This window comes from Carlito syrichta, unplaced genomic scaffold (assembly GCF_000164805.1).
Source record: "Carlito syrichta isolate Samal-C Ts95f unplaced genomic scaffold, Tarsius_syrichta-2.0.1 Scaffold308850, whole genome shotgun sequence".
Taxonomy (NCBI): domain Eukaryota; kingdom Metazoa; phylum Chordata; class Mammalia; order Primates; family Tarsiidae; genus Carlito; species Carlito syrichta.
In genome coordinates, this window is record NW_007252946.1 from 608,438 (window position 1) to 628,729 (window position 20,292).

At 35.1% G+C, this 20,292-nt stretch overlaps 1 protein-coding gene across 1 annotated transcript in view; it reads right to left on the reverse strand.

Annotated features, from left to right (window-relative positions):
* LOC103268582 (glycine receptor subunit alpha-2) overlaps positions 1–20,292 on the reverse strand; it is a 158,763-nt gene that overhangs the window by 109,920 nt on the left and 28,551 nt on the right. The window contains exon 4 of the mRNA XM_021716622.1: positions 6,960–7,027. Within this exon, the coding sequence (XP_021572297.1) occupies positions 6,960–7,027 (68 nt within the window). The remainder of the gene's footprint in view (positions 1–6,959; positions 7,028–20,292) is intronic.

A 20,292-nucleotide genomic window follows, 5' to 3' on the forward strand; every position in this document is an offset into this window, starting at 1 on the left:
CACTCTATCAGATACCATAGAGACCATCTTGAGATGGCCAGTTTGGGTTAATTCCCTCAGGACCAAAAGTAAAATACTAAGTTGCAAAGATCAGGGTGTGTGGAAAGGAGCTTCAGTGCAGTTCCTTATACCTATTTACTAAACTCTGCAAATTCCTATGATTTTTTATCAAAAGCATTCATTCTGATGAGCAGACTCATAGAGCATTTTGGAGGTGGGAGTTCTTGGGAAGAGTGCCCAACGTAGGCTTAAAGAAGGTTAATAATCAAAGTTACCAACTACAGAAAATAAGTCATCAAAACCCAGATCATTTGGAAAGGTTGAGCTATTAAAAGAAAATAACTTGGAGATTCTCCATGGTATAACTTGAGGACTTTCTAATGAGGAAAATGTTAGCAGCTGACTTTTATTTGGCATTATACTAGGTCCTGCACTGCAAATTCTCAGACTTGAGGGCACTGTTGTGGGCTCAGCCAGACTTCCATCCCACCCAGTTTGCTCACTGGCTCCCCGAGTGAGTGGACCAAGAGAATGGCAGAACCTCAAAGTAATCTTGGACATCACACACTTCTAAACTTGTCCAAAGGGACCATATGGCTATAACTGGAAAGAGATTATTAACAGTTCAGTGTCTCACTGGGAACAGGGGTTACTGAAAGCTTTGGAGTTTTGTGTAAGGAGTAAGAATGTGTGGATTGTGAAAATCACAAAAGGGGCTATTGAAAATATAATAATTAAATTTACATATAAGTATGTACTAAATGCATCAATTGTGAGATTTTCTTAAGGTTTCTTAAGGGGGAAAAGTGCAGCTTTGGTGTTTGACATGCACTCCCTTTTACTTCCCTATATTGAGAACCAGTTAACCTTAACAGAATTATTTGATAGGAGTCTGTGTGTTTATTTCAACAGGAAGTAGAAAAGAAGAGGATCCCATCCCTTAGTCAAGTCCAGAGGTAGAGAAACTCTAAGTATGAGAAGTAATGGCAACTGGAAATAACAGAGGTGAGTGGGTTAAATGTCTTAAATCATTGGGAGGCCATTGAGGGCCCCCTCCCCACCAGGAAGTAATCCTAGAACAGGAGAGTTTATGATAAGCTAGATAGAGAGCATTGGGAAGCAAAATCACCAAAAGAACATGGTTACAATCCTCCCTTGAGCCTCAGAATTATTTTAAAATGTATATAGAGATATTCTGGAGAATATTACATTAGTGACATACAATATGTAAACAATGAACTTTAAGAAAAATATCTCAACAGAGATTTTCACAATAAATATGCATCTTTCTAAAAAGTCTTTCCCGTGAGTGTCCTTCAGTGTTTCCTGGTATTCTATTTTGAATTTTATATATAGAAAATGATGAAATAAAATTTCCCAATATTAGAGCTTTAAAAGAGCACTGAGTCTATCATATTCCAGTAGAACCATTAAATGTCTAAAGGTTCATATAAAATAAATCAATCTTCTTATTTGTAAGCAGGGGTAAGTATAAAACTTAGAAAAGAAATAATTTTATGCTACAACTAGAGCAGTTATACAAAATGAAATCTCTGTCAGAGTTTTTGGTTATGAGTATATATTCTTTTTAACATGTAATAATTAAAATTTGTTCAAAATTTTGTTTGTGAATATATATTATGCCAAAAAATAGCAACCCTTAAAATCTCTAAGAATAGGGAAAGGCACCCAAGGATATAGAGAAGTAGAGAGCCAAAGAAAATATTTTCTGGAGCTGTGCCTGTGTTACTCTTCCTGTTCACTGTCATTTTCAATGTAGGGTAAAAAATTGACATGTGTGATTTATCTATGCATCATTTCTGTTTATTTATACATAGGTTATTTTCTCATGATATTCCAAACCACAGGAGAATAGTTATATGGGTCTGTAGTTTTTCATGTCTCTATTTTTGCTTCTAGAGTTAATGAAATATTAAAGGGGAAGTAAATACTGAGAAACATGCTTAAATGCAGATGGAATTTTTTTTTTTGACACTGCTTTCTCTCTCCAGGGACAGAATCTACTTTAAATAAATGACACATTTCCTTGCACTAAAATTTGTTTCCCTATGGTTGACTACGGGGTATTGGATTAGGTAATGGAAACATTCAAGATATATATAATATGTATCTTACAGTTTTTAAAAAGTTATGTGTAAATCACAATCTTTATTATATTCTTAACACAGGAAATGCAGGTACCTACATTTCATATTATTATTTCATGTCAAATTTAGAATTTCTCAAGTTTCACATTTTCTGATACCTTCAACTGTTATATCCACTCCACAGAGATTGTTCCTTAAATTGAATTATTCTGGAACTATAATATTTAGATCAGCATTTGTAGATAGAGATTGCCACTCCGTTTCATACATACTCCTATTAAACCTCACCATTACACTCTTATTATTTTTGTATGTACACATTGTTCAATTTAATTATGTTTTAAAGGAATCAAACAAAAGAATATGCTTAGTTGATTTCACACAGTGCCTATGTGGCACTTTGGTTTTACCCCCGGCTACACTGCAGTAAAGTTTTCATAATTTCAAGTCTGTGCTACCTTTAATATGGGAAATTAGCCTTGGGTTTGAAGAAATGGGGGGCAGTTGCTTTATGATAAACTCATGCCTTCCCATTGCACTGCTAATTTAGAGACCAAGGTCACCTTCTATAGTATTTGCGTTACAAAATGCCAGACTTGTAGTTGATTCTTGATTTTTTTCTTAAGTCAGAAATAAGAAATGTAGCTACCTCCTATCCCTGACAAGTTAGCATCTCCGTGTGACTTGTTTATGCAGCTATAGAATAAAAGGGAGGTACATAGCGTTGTTTTAGTGGTTATAGCACAACATGCATTCTAATAAGGATTGTCTATTTTCTTATCTGAGTTCTTCAGGAATGTGACATCAGATTGGACACAAATCAACTCTTCACCCTGCAGCAGTAATCAGCAGAGCATGGGGGAGAATTTGGAGGAGTTAGAATTATATTCTGGATATATTCTCTGAGTGGACACATTTTGTGCACTTTCAGCTCACCCTCCCATCTGTTAAATGAGGAGAGGACCAGGGTCTACTGCTGTGGGATGGATAGTGTTCCAGCATGCACAAGTGAAATCATGTACTGTTCACCCACATCCTTCCAGGCAGTCACTTGGAAGTTGGATAAAGATCATCTTTTCTCCATTTTCTGATGACGCAGACTTGGAGAAACCTACATACAGATGGTATGCAAATACCCTTGACCCTTGCTAACATAACTAGTATTCTTAAACTATGCCTTTACGTCAAGAAAGAGGGGCTTGCAAATATACTCCCCATCCTGTAAATGTACTTTCCATCAGCAACTAAAGAAAATGGAGAAAGAAAAGAAAATGGTAAACTCACACTCCCAAAACAGAATATAACCTATCTCATCATATAGCTCTCAGTAGTCTTCTAAGTCTTTTGGGATCACACAAAATTTGTTCCATTGAATACACTGGGTCAACTAACAATGCCTACCAACAGATTTACTTGTTTCTTAATGAACAAAAGTATATATTTTTGAATAATGTATCTATAAAAAATTCCTTAGAGCAACACAACTATATTGTTCTGTGAATACACATTTTTGACACTAGTATGTCAAAAGAGTAAAAATTGGTATTCAGTCTTTAAGTGGGCCTGTACTTTGTGGACAGGCAATACCACCAATAAATTACTGAGATTTCATCAACCATGAGAAGGGCAGAATGGATAGCACAAAAAGAAAGTTATATTGAGTTCTTGAAACAGATAATAATTGCCTCTTATATAGAAACAAACACCCCAAACTAAAACCAGGTCATGGGGTAAGAGTGAGGTTGTAAGAGCACAGGAAAAAATTAACAGGTTTAGAAACTCAAAATTCTCAGGCATTCTTGGAAAAATTTATTCCAGAAAATGTAGAAAAAGCAAAACTATCATTTCTAGATAATAGTATTAATGTCCTCAATGACCTTATCATTGTGCTTACAAGGTAAGGATTCTGACTCCATTTGGCTCTGTTTAACTTTTTGACCAATTTTTCCGAGTCAAATTTTGAAGTATCAGTAAATATATGCATGGTAGAATCTTAAAGTTTTTGTAAAGGATGCTTGGGCTGTAATGGCACTCTGGATGTGCAATAAACTGAATAGTTGTGTCCCCTCAAAATTCATATGTTGAAATCTTAACCTTTAATGTGATAGTATTAGAAGGTGGGGCTTCTGGGAGGTGAAGAGGTCATAATCATAGATCACTCATGAAATAGATTAGTGCCCTTTTAGATACTTTCACAAAATTTGACTCAGAAAAATTGGTTTAAAAAATCCTTTTTTCTTTCCAGAGAATTTTCTTTCCACTTTGTGAAGATACCAGAAGTTAGCAGTCTGTAACCCAAGTAGAGCCCTCACCAGAATTCAACTATGCTGGTACCCTGATTTCAGACTTCCAGCCTCCAAAACTGTTAGAAATAAATTTCTGCTTTTTATAAGTCACCCAATCTGTAATACTTTGTTATAGCAGTCTGAGCTAATTAAGAAAGGGTGCACCAGATGGATTCTCAGACAGGGCCTTAATTATCTTGAAAGATAAGACCCTTTCTTGGTGGAGCAATTCTCCCATTCTTATAAGCATCTGAATAATGTGCATTGAAATATTGATGCCTTAGATCTGGGGTTGGCAGCCTATGGCCTCAGCCTGCTTTTATAAATAAAATTTTATTGGAGTACACTACACACATTTGCCTACTATTGTTTATGACTATTTTCATGTCAAACGGACAAAAATTGAGTAGTTGTGACAAAGACTGACTCTCAAAGTCTTAAGTATTTACTGTCTGGTGTTTCATAGATAAAGTTTGCCAATCCCTACCCTAGGTGGCACGAGGATTTTTCTTTGACTTAAGCATGATAGTTTCAGAAAATATTTTTATAGTTTCCCACCAAAGTCATTATTTAAGAAAACAAAATGTATTTTTTCGAAGCCAAATTAAGTTTGTCATTACATCAAAGCTAAGAAGTAAAATAAACGAAGCACAATACACATCACTCTTCTAACCATGCAATTCTGTCTAATATAGGAGAAGAGACAGGCTGTTTATGTTACCCTTGAGCAACGATTTCCAAATTTTCTGAGAGGAAGCATGACAAAGGACACTTCATAAGAGGCCAGGAAGTACCTAAGTAGCTATTAAAGACAGGAAAACAAGAATATCCACAGCTTCCATTTTCATCTCCTTAAATGCTTAGCTTTTTTTTTTTTGAACATTGATGAATATCAAAAAGGTGCACATTTACATTTTTGATTGAGAATAAGAAGCAATGAGGAGATTTAATCAAAGCAACTTAGGAGTTTAATTAATGCAATCAGCATTAGGTCGTGCAAATATTGTCATTGAATGCCATCGTGTAAAGCTGGTGACAGTGATTTGGGCTACTGGAAGCTTTGCCCCTCTTATTAGGATAAAACCAAGAGGAGAGAGACAAAAACTGAATGCCAAGCCCAGAGGTGGTTTATTCTTTCCGTGTTTAGCTTTCCTTATGAGTCATTTAATAACTTTATCAAAACTATTTGATTTAGGTAAAATTTTTAATGCGCTACATCCTGTCAAAGCCCCTGAAGTCTCATTTCTGGCTAATGCTATTTCAGAGTAATATTAAAATGAGTAGTAAAGTTAAATCATGTCTAATTTTGCCAGTAGAAAGAGTGGTAAAAAGTAAGTTAATTATTTCTAACATCAAGGATAGTACAAAATGCATTATTTTTTGAAACATGACTCTAGTATCCTAAAAGAGAAAATTAATATAAACAGGGGAATCTTATTTTTACTTCTCAATGCCATTATGCTCATTATTTCACTTCTTGAGTGTTTCTAGGACATTGGCCACTATAATACATAGTCAGGCTCAACTACATTTTATTTTGGTTTCGTCCAATAAGTGGCTGTATACTTTACATAGTCATGCAAATTAGACCCACCCAGGGGACTTAGGACTTAAATAATATGGGAACCAAGAAAATATTTCACTCAAAATACAGTCTCCATATTATAGCCTAGAACTGCATGGGGGTATGGCTAATGATCTAATAGCCTGTGTCACAGGCAACATGACCATGACATTTATAAAGAGTCTTGGCTGATTTTATAGTATCTGAAATCTTTTTCATATACATAAATCATATTTGCACATACTTTAAAATGAACTTCTAATTAGTTTTAGATTTATGTTTTTTTAAACCATGCATATAATGTAATTGCTATGGACTTGAGAGTGCTTTCTATTGCCAACAAAATTGTGTGTGTGTGTGTGTGTGTGTGTGTGTGTGTGTGTGTGTGTGTGTGTTAGTCTAAGTACAGTCGCTTGGCATACATCTTAAATGTAGCATCAAAGGGAGGCTTGACTATGTTAAATCTTCCATTATATGTAAAAAAACAGGTTATGACAAACATCTCTCACACTTTGAAATGTATATTTCTGAACCACTGGGAATGCACATATTTAAAAATCCTTAACTATGCATGATGCTTATTGCTGACAATTCTACCAAAAACGAACCCAATATCCAATGTTTCCAAAAGTTCTCTGGAATGATGAGTATAAGATCATTGAATTTTAAGTAATGAACTCTTGACAAATGACTTTCCAAAATGAAAAAGTGTAAGTTATTGCTTTTTAGGTGAGCAAAGTTGGAAATTGGCACTCAGTAAATGTCTCACAAATATGCCACAATGCTCTTCAATCCCACATCCCATTCCTTCACACGATGGCTTCAATGCTCAGTCCCACTCACCATTGTAGTTTCTGCTATTGACCCAAAGCTGTTGATAAATATGTTGCAGGTAACATTTACAGGAGACCCTGCAAGTTGAACAATAGAAAATTTGACAGTTTGTGTTCATGGCATAACTGAGTCACGTTTTTCTCTTGCCAGTGGCATTGCAGCACTTACCATGGTGGTTTCTGTGACTGATCCAAAACTGTTGATAAAAATATTGCAAGTAACGTTTACTGGAGGACCTGCAGAATGCAATAAGAATATTGCAATAGACATTGAAGCAAAAATACAGCTCCGTCAACATCTGTGCAGATGGCTAGAGATGTGAATAAAATTAAAATGATGGTGAGATAGCAAAAAAAAAAAAAAAGTACCTGAGGTGCATAATGATAACACTCCCATTAGCACTTTGGATAATGACAGTTAAGCAATGCAACTTACCATGAAGGCTTTTACATTTGGAAAATATAAGCTGAAGATTATTTAACTGAATTCATTGTTATAAGTTGCTCTCAAAGTAGCCTTTTGGGTGGTGGCTTTCTTTAACCATGGGATCATCAATATTGCAGACATTAACAGTGGTGTCCCATAGTGATCAAATAGTCTGGGTCATGAGATCACAATGGAACTGCATTTTGGATTATGAATAGGTAAGGAACAACATCGACCCCCTTTAGCATGACACTCATTAAATCAGTGGGTAACTTTGATTCTTTTGACACCTCTGAATTTACCCCACTCCATTATATCCTCTGATACACAATGAAAAATGATGAACAGAAATATAATAACAAGCTGGGAGCAATGGCTCATACCTGTAATCCCAGCATTTTGGGAACCCAAGCCATGAGGATTGCTTGAGTCCAGGAGTTCAAGACATGCCTAGGCAACATAACAAGACCTCGTCTCTCCAAAAAAGTAAAAAAAAAAAAAACCCAAACAAATAAAAAAACAATTAGTTGGTTGTAGTGGTGTGTGGCTGTAGTCTCAGCTACTCAGGAAGCTGAGGTGGAAGGGTCGCCTGACACCAGGAAGCTGCAGTGAGCTGTAATTGTGCCACTACACTCCAACCTGGGTGACAGAGTGAGAATCTAACTCAAAAAAAAAAAAGAAAAAAGAAAAGAAAAGAAAATACCGCCATTAACCATCTATTCACTTGCTGCTTTCCCCGTAGAAATGTGTCTCTCATCACTTGACAGAGACTCAGCAGCCCAGTGCAAGCAATACTCTAGCTGACTCTGTATCCAACAAACTGGTAGGATCTGAAGGAAGACAAGTTTGGCTTGAAGCCTCCCTCAATGGCTAGTAGTAAAATCACAACTTTTGACTGCACGTGGACAACACATTTTTAAACTCTGAGTCCATGTTGGATTGTTGAAATAAAGAAAGAAAAATTGTGATAAAGTTGCTAATTTAAGTCCCCAGTCAATATCTTTTGGTAAAAGGAGCAAGAAGTTTCGGTAAACAATGTGTTGTTATGCTTTGAAACATAGCTCACTTTTTTTGTTTTTAATGAAAAATAACTGTGTTTATTTTTTTTAAAAGTTTGCAAGCAGGTATCACAGGCACCATCATATTAACAAAATAATTTTCAGATGCTATCTTTTAAATACTCCAAGTCTTTTCGCTTGTCCCTGCCCTGCTCTTGTTAGCATCTGGCAAAATGAGTTCTTCTCCATGGGCAGTTCTTACTTTGCTGGATTTTGTTTTTATATTTTTTTGTTTACGCAGAACAAAACAAAAATGAGTCTTTTTCTTTCTTGACCATACAATTCTACTCTATAACAAATATATGTTTCTGCTAATAAGCAATAAATTAAACAAGGTAGAGTCAAGTAATGACAAATTGTATGCGTTTGCTTGTTTTCTTGCTCCACAAAGAAATATTTCCGTTTAGATCATTCAATGGTGGAAAACTTTCATGAATTCTTATATGCAAGATAGAAAATAAATGATGGAAGGAAAGAAACAGAAAAAAAGAGAAATGTCATTTTAACAGTAGGAATTTTAAAATATAAATATTGTCTTTCTTGTATATTATCTGGTACCCAACGATCATGGAAGCATTAGAAAGTTGGGTCATACCATCATATATTTGTTTACCAGGAAGGATTTCCTGGTAAATGGCAGTATGAGTATCTTGCTAGAACTAAAAGTATTTTTTAAGCTGCCATATATTGATACCCTGTGCTAGAGAGGTTAAGTAAGTTACTTAAAGTCACATCATAGTAATTAGAAAAGCTGGGACTCAGTGCCTCATCATTCTTATTCCCAAAACCTAAACTTTCAACCACTTTGCTGTACTGCCTTCATTACACAATATCTTCTCTCCCTTTCTCGATCCTTTACATCTGACCTCTTCAATCTTGGGCATTTTGTTTCAAGACTCATTTGCATTTCTATATAAAACCTTAGAAAGAAAAAAAAGTAATTTTAAATAAGGAATTAGCACACACATATACTAAGAACTGACATGGATTAAAACCTTAATGTGTACCCGTGAGTGCCTTATTTCTTCTTCAATAATTAGATGCTATCATGATCCCCGTTTCTTAGATAAGAAAAGTTGAGGCAAAAGGGTGGTCAAGATTACAGAATTTATAAGAGACAGAAATTGCCTGACTTTAAGGATACGTTTTTTAACTATAGGGATAAAATGCCTGAGGCCAATATAATCACCTACTGACAGAAGCTACCTAAATATGGGGCTCAACCTGCAAGTTCTTTGGAGTAAATGATAGAGAACTGTTTTTCTCACTTCTAAGTGTTATATTGATATGTGCCAGCACAACCTTTCATCTGTGTTTTAGCCCCATAATCTGCTCAGGTGCTCTAACTGACAAGGACATATTCTTAGATATGATCACCAGTGTATAAATGTGATATATAAACTATAAAAAGAAACAGTTTATACCAGTTAACCTCATCTAATTGATGTATCAACAAAGTGATGATATTGCAAAGTGAGTTGGAGGATAATCTGACAGGGGAAAAGAATTATGTAGACATATAATCTCTCATATCACTATGATTGCCTTTCTTCTTTCCTTCCTTGTCTCCTCTCTCCCTTCTTCCCTCTTTTCCATTTCTCCCTTCTTCCCTTTTGCCCTTGCTCTCATTTTTCCTTTATTTTTTCTCTTATTCTTACGAGAAAGAGTGATCTGACCATACTGAAATATGCAATCCAAATACAAATGGAAGCAAAAAAAATCCAGAATACTTTAAATGTATTTGGAAGAATGGGTCCCCTCCCCAAGCCCTAGCACAATCCTCATCCCATATTGGTCTTCTTTGTTACTATACCACTTTCTCACAGTAGCTTCTTTGGAGTAAGCATTTGTCTTAGAAACACATGTAAAATTATAATTATACTACTTGGGAGAGATAATAAGTTATTGATTACTGTCCATTAACATCTTTGCTTCCAGATCAGTTGATTCAATCAGCTGTAGTAGGGAACAGGATCATGAAGAATAGTACTATTCATCATATAATAGTGATGTTATATCCCCTGCTACTCAAATTGTGTTTTGAGGACCAGCACCATCAGCACCAACTGGAAGCTTGTTGGAAATGCCAGATCTCAAGTTCCATCTGTGACCTGCTGAAGCAGAGTCTGCACTTAAACAAGGGGGATTTGTTGCTTCAGACCATTTTTTTCTCCCTTTCAAGATTAAGATCATTTTTACTTTGTTTCAGACTTTTAGGTGTGTCCCTTGAAAAATTAACTCTAAAATTGACCTTCAATATGACCCAGCAATCCCCCTACTGGAAATATACCTGGAGGAACTCAAATCATTCTACAAAAAAGATGCCTGCACACTCTTGTTTATTGCAGCACTATTCACAATAGCAAAAATAAGGAACCAACCGTGCAGCCCATCAAACTGGACTGGATAAAAAAATATGGTACATATACATGATATGATATTATCTTCTTTATGGCAGATAAAGAAGAATAAACATGGACTTCACAGCAACTTGGATGGATTTAGAGTCTATCATACTCAGTGATCTATCACAGAAACAAAGAACAGAGTACCACGTGTTCTCACTCATAAGCGAACCCGGAACATTTACTATAATACTACGAGAAAGCGATTGGTAGTAGCAGGACACTGCTAGAGGAGTGGGGGCACATAACATCAATAAGGGTACTTACCTGACCTCAAACCAGATGAAGCAGCGACCAAAGGGAGGCCTAAACTTCTCCTGTATGATGACCATTTGTATACCTAATCCTAAATTGTACCCTACATCTTTTTTTTAAAAAGAAAAGTTAATTATAGTCCATATATGAAACCTCTAAGCTCAAACAAGTCTGGAAAACATTATTGAATAAATCTAGGCAGTTTTCTTTAGTGTAGATTTCTCCAAAGTTTATTTTCTTTAAAACTTATATATATATAAGTATATATGTGTGTATATATATATATCCATAACCACTATCTGTTTCCAAACGACTATCTGTTTCCAAAATTTTCTATCACTACAAATAGAAACTCTACCCATTAAGAAATATGTTTCTGTTCTCCTCTCCCTTCAGCCCCTGGCAACCTCTAATCTACTTTCTGTCCCTATAAATTTTCCACAGCAGCTGCACCAATTTCCACAAGCAGTATGTGATAGTTCCAGTTCCACCACATCTACATCAACACTTATTTTTCATTTTTAAAAGTTATAGCCATGTTAGTAGGAGTAAAATGGCATATCATTGTGGTTTTGATTTGCATTCCCCTAATGACTGATGACATTGAGCATCTTTTCATGTGCTTACTGGCTATTATATATCTTCTTTGAATAGATGTCTATTCAACTCTTTTACTCATTTTTGAACTGGGTGATTTGACATTTTGTTTTGTAGGAGTTCTTTACATATTCTGGATCTTAACCCTTTATTAAGGTGGTCCCCAAACTCTAGGCCACAAACTCATACCAGTCTGTGGCCGGGCAGGAACCAGACTGCAGAGCAGGAGGAGAGCAGCGGGCAAGTGGAGCTCCGTCTTCTGTCAGATTAGTGACAGCGTTAGATTCTCATAGGAGCGTGAAACTTATTGTAAACTGTGTATGCAAGGGATCTAAATTGCACACCCCTTTTGAGAATCTAGTGCCTGATTCCCCTCTTCCCATCGTGGAACAATTGTCTTCCACGAAACCAGTCCCTGATGCCAAAAAGGTTGGGGACCACTGCCTTATTAGACATGATTTACAAATATTTTCTTTATTGTTTTTTTCACTTAATTGATAACGTCCTTTGACTCACAAAAGTTTTTAGTTTGGGTGAATTTAATTTACCTTTTTTCTTTTATTTCTTGTGCTTTGGTGTCATATCTAAGGATCAATTGACAAATTCAAGGAAATGAAGATTGACCTTTATGTTTTATTTTGAGAATTTTTTGGTTTTAAATTTTATATTTAGGTTGCTGATTCATTTTGAGATAATTTTGTATATGATATGAAGTAGAAGTCCAACTTTACTCTTTTGCATATGGAAATTCAGATGTCTAGCTCTATTTATTGAGGAGACTAGTCTTTTCTCATTAAATGAATTTGTCACCTTAGTCAAAATAAATTGGCCATAAATGTTTGGGTTTATTTCTGAACTATCAATTCAATTATATTGGTCAGTATGTTTATCTTTATGCCAGTATCACATTGTTTTGATCATTGTAGCTTTGCAGTAAGTTTTGGAATCAGAAATAATGAGTCTTCTTTTGTTCTTCTTCTTTCCCAGGGGAGAGCAAGAATGCAGTCCCCCACTATCACAAATTATGTAGTCAAGTTTCCCACATTTGAAGAAATCGCAGGGGTCAGCACATCCTGAGTGCAATGGATAAACCTTGTCCTAGGAAAACCACCTTCATGATCATGGCATCTCCCCTGCCAGGTAAGTATGTCTTTTTTTTCTTTTTCATGATTGTTTTGACTATTCAGGACCCTTTGCAATTTTATAAGAAGTTGAGGATTAAGTTTTCCACTTCTGTCCCCAAAAAGGCTATTGGAATTTTTGATAGGGATTGAATTGAATATATAGATCACTTTGGGTAGTAACGGCATCTTGAAATATTAATTCTTCCTACCCATAAACATTGGATATATTTCCACTTATTTTGGTTTTCTTTAATTTCTTTAAGCAGTGTTTTGTAGTTTGCAGTATACAAATATTTTACCACCTTGGTTTAATTTATCCCTAGGTACATTATTCTTTAAATACTATTGTAAATGGAATTGCTTTTTAAAATTATCTTGTCAGATTGTTCATTGCAGATGTATAGAAACACAACTGATTTTTGTGTGTTGATCTTGTATGTTGCGACACGTATTAGCTCTAGTATCTTCCTTTGGGATTCTTTGAGGTTTTGTGCAGATAGGACCATGTCATTTGTGAATAAAAGTAGTTTTACTTCTTCCTTTCAAATGTGGATGCCTTTTTATTTATTTTTCTTGTCTAATTGCTCTGGATAAAACTTTCACTACAATGTTGAATAGCAGTGGCGAAAGCAGGCATACTTGTCATGTTTCTGATCTTAGTGAAAAAAGTTTTCAATCTTTCGCTATTGAGTATGCCTCCCATAGATGGTTATAATTGGGCCATGTTAGCTGTGAATTTTTATAAATGACCTTTATCATGTTGAAGAAGTTTCTATTTCTAGTTTTCTGAGTGGTTACCATGAGGATTACATTTAACATGCTAAATTTATAATAATCTAGTTAGAAATGTTACCAACTTAATTTAAATAACATACAAAAACTCTACACTTTCACAGCATCATTCTCCTTTATGTTGTTGTTGTCACAGATAATACATTTTTATTGTGTGCACAATAATATTGACCAATAATTTTTTATTCATTTGTTTTTTTTAAATCCTGTAAGAGGTAAAAAGTGGAGTTACAAACCAAAAATACAATAATACTGTTTTTATATTTGCTCATACATTTACCTTTACTGGAGATCTTTATTTCTACATAAGGCATTTAGTTACTGCCTAGCATCCTTTTATTTCAATCTGAAGGGTTCCCTTTATCATTCCTTGTAGGGCAAGTCTAGTGGCAATAAACTCAGTTGTGTTTTTCTGGTAATGTCTTAATTTCTCCTCATGTGTGAAAGACAGTTTTGCTGGATATCAACAGTTTTTTTTTTTTTCTTTCAGCACTTTAAATTATCATTCCGTTGTCCTCTGGCTTCTGAGTTTTCTGCTGACAAACCAGCTGATAATCTTATTAGGGATCCCATATATGTAATGAGTTGTATTTCTCTTGCTGTTTTTTAGAATTTTCTCATTGCCTTTTGCTTTCAACAGTTTAGTGACAACATCTCTCAGTGTGGATCTCTTTGAGTTTACCATACTTGGAATTTATTGAGTTTCTTGGATTTGTAGATTTATATATTCATCAAATGTAGGAATCATTACTTCTTCAAATATACTCTTATTCTAATATCTTTCCACCTTTTTATTTCTTTCTCCTTCTGGAACTTCTAATGTGTATATTGTTCCATTTGATGGTGTTCCATTGGACCTACTCTTCCATTTTGTTAACATAACCCTTCCCTTCTCCAAAACTAATACATCCATGTGAATTATGGTGCTCCTGAGTTCCAAGTTAGGTAAAAATAGAGATGAGCACTGTCATAGTCATAGACTGAATTGTGTTCTCCCAAAATGTATATGCCCTAATGCTTGGTACCTCAAAATGTAACCATATATGGATATAAGGTCTATAAAAAGTTAGTTAAGGTTAAATGAAAGCTGGCTATAATCTGATATGACTGGTGTCCTTGTAAAAGGAGGAGAGTTATCTACTCTGCCATTTTATTGACGTCATCCTTCTCTTCTCCAAAACTTTAATACACCCATGTGAATGATGGTGCTCCTGAAGGAAAATATATTGTGTGTCATTATTTTCCAAACTTATTTTACCATGGATTTTTTTTGTTTGTTTTTTTTAGGTGGATCATCCTTTTCCTGGAACACATTTCAAAGATGATAAGTATTCTGCAAAACATAGTTTTAAAAATGCTGAAACACACTATCCACCTATTAATTCAATTAACAAATTCCTATTGAACAGTAAATCTGTTAGATGATAGTAATAGAACTATTAAGAAGACTAAAACGGCAGTCATGGGGCTAGTATAAAACCCTGTGCTCTTGCCGAGAGATAAATGTTCTATTGGGGACTACTCAGGATGGAGAGGCAATGGAAGAGGAATAAAGAATCAGTAAAGTCCAGCTTAACCTTTCCTAGTTATTTGTTTAAGACCAAATCTCTATGATGATCCTGTAGTAGTCTGGAGATATACAACTCAGGGATGCAAGTGAAAAAACTCTGTTTGTAATTGGATTTGACAAATGTATTAATTCCTGAATAAGTTATCTTAAAAACTCAGCACTCAAGTCTACAACATTTTTCTAAGTAAATGGTGGTAAATAGTTTAAGTTTTTTGGGTCACAAGATCTTTTTCACAACTACTCAATTCTGCTTTTGTTGAGAAGATGACTGTAGACAATATGTAAATAAATGAATGTGGTTGTGTTCCAGTAAAACTTTATTTACAAAACAGGTGGTAAGCCAGATTAGGTTTGTGAGCCAAGTATGCTGAGTTTTGCTCTGGAATCAGACTAGAAGATTGAAAAATGACAGGAATTGTTATGGAATTCCATGGTCTTTCCACAGCTCAAAATGAGGCCTGTTCTTGCACATGTAAGAGCATAGGGACTAACTGTAGGACTATTTACGATGAGTTTGCTGATGTGCTCTGTGGCGTGAATAAAGTCCACTTAAGCAAAAAGAGTGGATGGGAAATTATATCCTTGGGATCAGCTACCCTGAGGTGGGCTCAGATGAAAGCCATCAAGCCTGAGTCAGACCACTATGTTGTCACAAGGGCTAGGAGGTAATATGGAAGTGAAACAGGGCTAGGCAAGATAATGTGGAAAACAAATACTTAATGTATTTGACTCAGTCATTATAATGACTCACATTGCTTATAAAAATGCATGAGCCTTCTCTATTTTGCATATTGAAAACCTGGAACCAATTTTTATAACTTCTACAATGGTAATAAAGTGGTATCTATTATTCATAGTGGCTAATTTTTAAAAACTTGTTAATGTATATATGTGTGTGTGTGTGTGTGTGTGTGTGTGTGTGTGTGTGTGTGTGTGTGTGTGTGTGTGTGTGTGTGTATCCATTTGTATTGACCAAGGCTTTCCAAGGTAACAATAAGTACTACTTTTTAAAAAGCTGTGTGATAAATTCAATTTAAAAAATAAGCATTGGGAAAGAATAGGGTATCCCGTATAACACCAAAACAACCACAATTGGTTAGTTTTCCTTAGTTGTTTCCTAGCATCTTTAAGATTTTATTACAGAGATATGGGGTACTATACTGCATGCAGGTAAAGTCTGGGCTTCCAACTGGCCCTCCTTCCCCTGATAGTGGATCTGGTACCCTTTGTGCTGTCACGTGCCCTCCGCCCTCTTCCCTCCTTCCCTCCCCTAGTATTGCCTTGTGATTGCCAATCTCTCCTTTCTGTTCATGTGAATAGTGTTCAGGGTCCACTTATGCATGAGAACATGCAGTATTCAGTTCTTTGCTTCTGTGATAGATCGCTTAGTATAATGGTCTCCAACTCCATGTGGTACATATACATTATGGAATATTATGCAGCCATAACAAAGAACACAATTATGGACTTCCCAGCATAATTTTAATGTAAAAGCTGCTTGAGAGCAGAGATAAACCTTTGAATTCCAAGATGAAATGATATTTTTTCATTTCTTGTCACAAATAGACAAGAATGGCTTTTCATTTTGCAATTTATTTCTCTTAAATAATGTAATGTGTCTTCAAGTATGACAATTGCTTTAGTGTGGAGCCCTTGGATTGGAATAGAATATTAAATATATGTGCTTGACTTATAAACAAATTAAATTTCCTTTGAAATAGGAAAAATGTGTCTTGCAGAAAGATCATTGCCATTAGCCTAATAGATAAAGGGGAAAAATAAAGCACACAGAGAAAACAAGAAGATGTAGAGTTAAGGATCAGAACCTTGATATCTGAATACAAGTAAGCACTGTTTTTATGAAGGTTTCCTGTGCTTTGATGTCCATGAAAGAGAGAACCTTGGAGCATGAGAGGATTACAAGGGCGAGGGGATGGTTCTTCTCGGTGGCATTCCCTTTGTGAGGGGGAATTAAAGGTATCTAATCTGAAAGAATGGAAACTTTTTTAAATGTCATGGTTGTAATTAGAAATGGCCACACAATCTACCCATTGTATTATTTCAATCTCTTTGAAAATTCATCATAAATAAATTATATACTATTGATTCTTCTACTAAACACATGGTTAAGTGGTTTTACCAGTCCTACCACATTCACATTCAGTTTATTTGCTGACATCCAGGTCTGTGCAAAAGATAAAACATTCAGAGAAGTAAACACCTGGACAATCACTGATTCCCACAGCCTGATGAGATAGTTCAGCAAACCATTTGCTTAGGACCAGCCATGTTGATAGAAATGAGGAAATTCCAACTCAAAGCAACTATTAACACCTAAGGGAGCTTAAATACAAGAACCAAATGCACCTTCTGTAAGTCCTTCCCACTAATTGTCACTTCCCACTAGTTGTCAACTGCTCCCACACAAGGATAAGTGATGGATGGATGGACACACGGCTCAGTTCCATGTCAGAAGGATTTGGGAATACTGGCAAGTTTCTATCTTTGTATGTTGTAAATTACTCCATGGTTTAAAAAGAGGGGATAAAACAGCGTCCATTATCTCATATAGGATGATCACTTTTAAGAGAGAAAGTAGATGCCATTAAAACTATACAAGAATGTCAGGCATAAACCAGGACTGTTCTGAGAAAACCTGGACTCTGAGTATGATGGCGACTAGTCTGTCTTGTTTTTAACATTAACTCTGATTATCACCACTTGTGGACTTTTAACAAATTACAAAAACTCTCTGAGCCTGTTAATTCTTCTGTAGAATAAGAATAATGATGGTAATTGTGATAACTAGTAGTAATGTATGGAAAGCATGTAATGGTTGCTTTATAAATTGTAGTTGCTATTATTTGTAGTAATGGTAGTAATATTACTATAATTGTTACAAGTTCATTGAATTGTTAAAATATGCCTATGTAGGAAATAGATCATTAAACCAATTTTGGTGTAAACTGAAATCTTGAGAAGAACTTGGATCTTCCAATATCCTCTATGCTAAACTTTACTGAAATAAAACCTGTTTTATTCTATTTTCTTTCTCTTCTCTCCATAAACGTTTTATTCTTCCTCAGCTCTACTGGATTTCTTGCCAGGACTCAACCACTTTTTATAGCTTCCTTGCTTTAGGAATTATGCATAAACATTATTCATGTCTGGAGTACCTGCATACTTTTCTCCAGACATGAGTTTCTTCAATCATGTGTTTGAGATGATTGCTGCTAGCTTCTTTATTTAAAATAGCTTCTTCTCAACCTCAGTACTGTTGTCATTTTGGGCCAGATCACTCTTTGTTGCTGGGAGTTGCCTTGTGCATTGCGGGGTATAGCAGCATCCCTCTTTTCCATCCATGAGATGCCAGTAGCATTCCATACCCCACAGCCTCTGTTGTGACAACCAAAAATGTATCCCGGCATTGGCAAATGTCCCGGGGCGGGGGCGGGGGGGTGGCAAAAGCATCCCCCGTTAAGAACCATTAAATTATAAAAATGGCAGAATGAGTGAAAAGGCTACTTAACCAAGATCACATTTTATGTGACAATGAAATTAACTTCAGATTATTCTTCTGCTTCACCAAATAAATGCTAGTGTCATATTAAAATAGTTCTTGGTCATGACTTTCTTCTGAAAAAGGCTCATATATTTCAACAAAATGTGAATTTAAAAAAAAATACATTTAAACATACTTTGGGTGAAAACATGGCAGTATTATAGAAGTTATATCTCTTTGTTGGGTTTGTTCATTGAGAAATTAGATTTGCAGACATTTACTGAATTGTTTCCATGTCACAAATCTCCAGTCACTTATTAAATCAACAAATATTTATTGAGTACCCATTATGTACCTGGTATGTACTTACTCTTCTACTAATTATTACTTAGAATTATATGGTGAATTGTGGAGTTAAATAAGGGAAAATGGGGCATTAACGACAAGTCAGAAACAATTTGCTGAAAGCTCTTGAGTCATTCTGCAAGAAATGTCAGAGGAAACAAAAAGTGTGTGCCCAACCAAGCATCACAGAGAGGGCATTTTTACTAAGCCTCTCTCTAATACAAGTGAACTGCTGCTTTTTTGTTCATTACAAGATCATAATGACCTTAAAGTGAACAGTTTATGTTTTAAGAGATTCAGGGCACTTTGCTTGTGGTACCAATGTTCATTTTCTATTTAAAAGATCTCAAAGGCTAAATGGAGTTTGGGGTTGGGAATAATTTGTAGGTATAATCTACACATATTTTTATTTATGCTATAATAAGTAAATGTTATCAGGCAGAGAATTGTGGGAAAACATTAGATTTTGGCTATTTGATATTGGGGTAGATAATAAATAAAAATTAATTTAGCCTCAGCAAAAGACAATTTTAAATGCCATTTGGAATTAGTTTTGAAATGGAGAGTCCTGAGAATTTGTCATGAACTCAGATGACATATTCTTTCATTTTTAGGAAGTAACAAAAATAGAATTAAAGATGACTTTCTCTCATGTTAATTGAACCCTCTACTACTTTGCAAAATGAATAGCAAGTTCATCAACTTGTTAGGTCATGACAAATTGAAAATAGATTTTTTGCATTAATAATTTTTAAGCAAAAACTATGCCATGTTAGGGATGATAATAATGGAACCGGCTGATAGCATCCACACATATATATCCCCTGGGTGGGCAAAAGCCCCCCCCCCCAGTAAGAACCATTAAATTATAAAAAGATCAAATGGCAAAATGAGTGAAAATGTTATTTAATAAAGATCATATTTTATGTAATGATGAAATTAGCTTTGGACGATTCTTCCACTTCACCAAATAAATGCTAGTGTCATATTAAAATACTTGTTAGGTCCTGACAAATTGAAAATAGATTTTTTTGCATTAATAATTTTTAAAGAGGAACTATGCCATGTTATGGATGATAATAATGGAATCGGCTGATAGCATCCATACATATATACATGCTTTTTTCATATTCAAATCTTCTCATCATTCAAGGTCAAATGATAGCTACTCAATGAATTTCTCCATGATTCTCCTCATCTGAATATTTTCTTGACATTTCTATAACCCCATAATCCTCACCATGCTATATTATCATCCATTTTTCTATGTTTCTCATCTTTTCTTGTATGGTCTAGTTAGGGCGTGGTTTTATCTGATTCACTGTTATGCTCTCCTTGGCAATTATGATAGTACTGAACATATGGTAGGCATTCAACGAATGCTCAGTGGATCCTATTGACTAGAATGTAAGTTTTTTTTGTGTAAG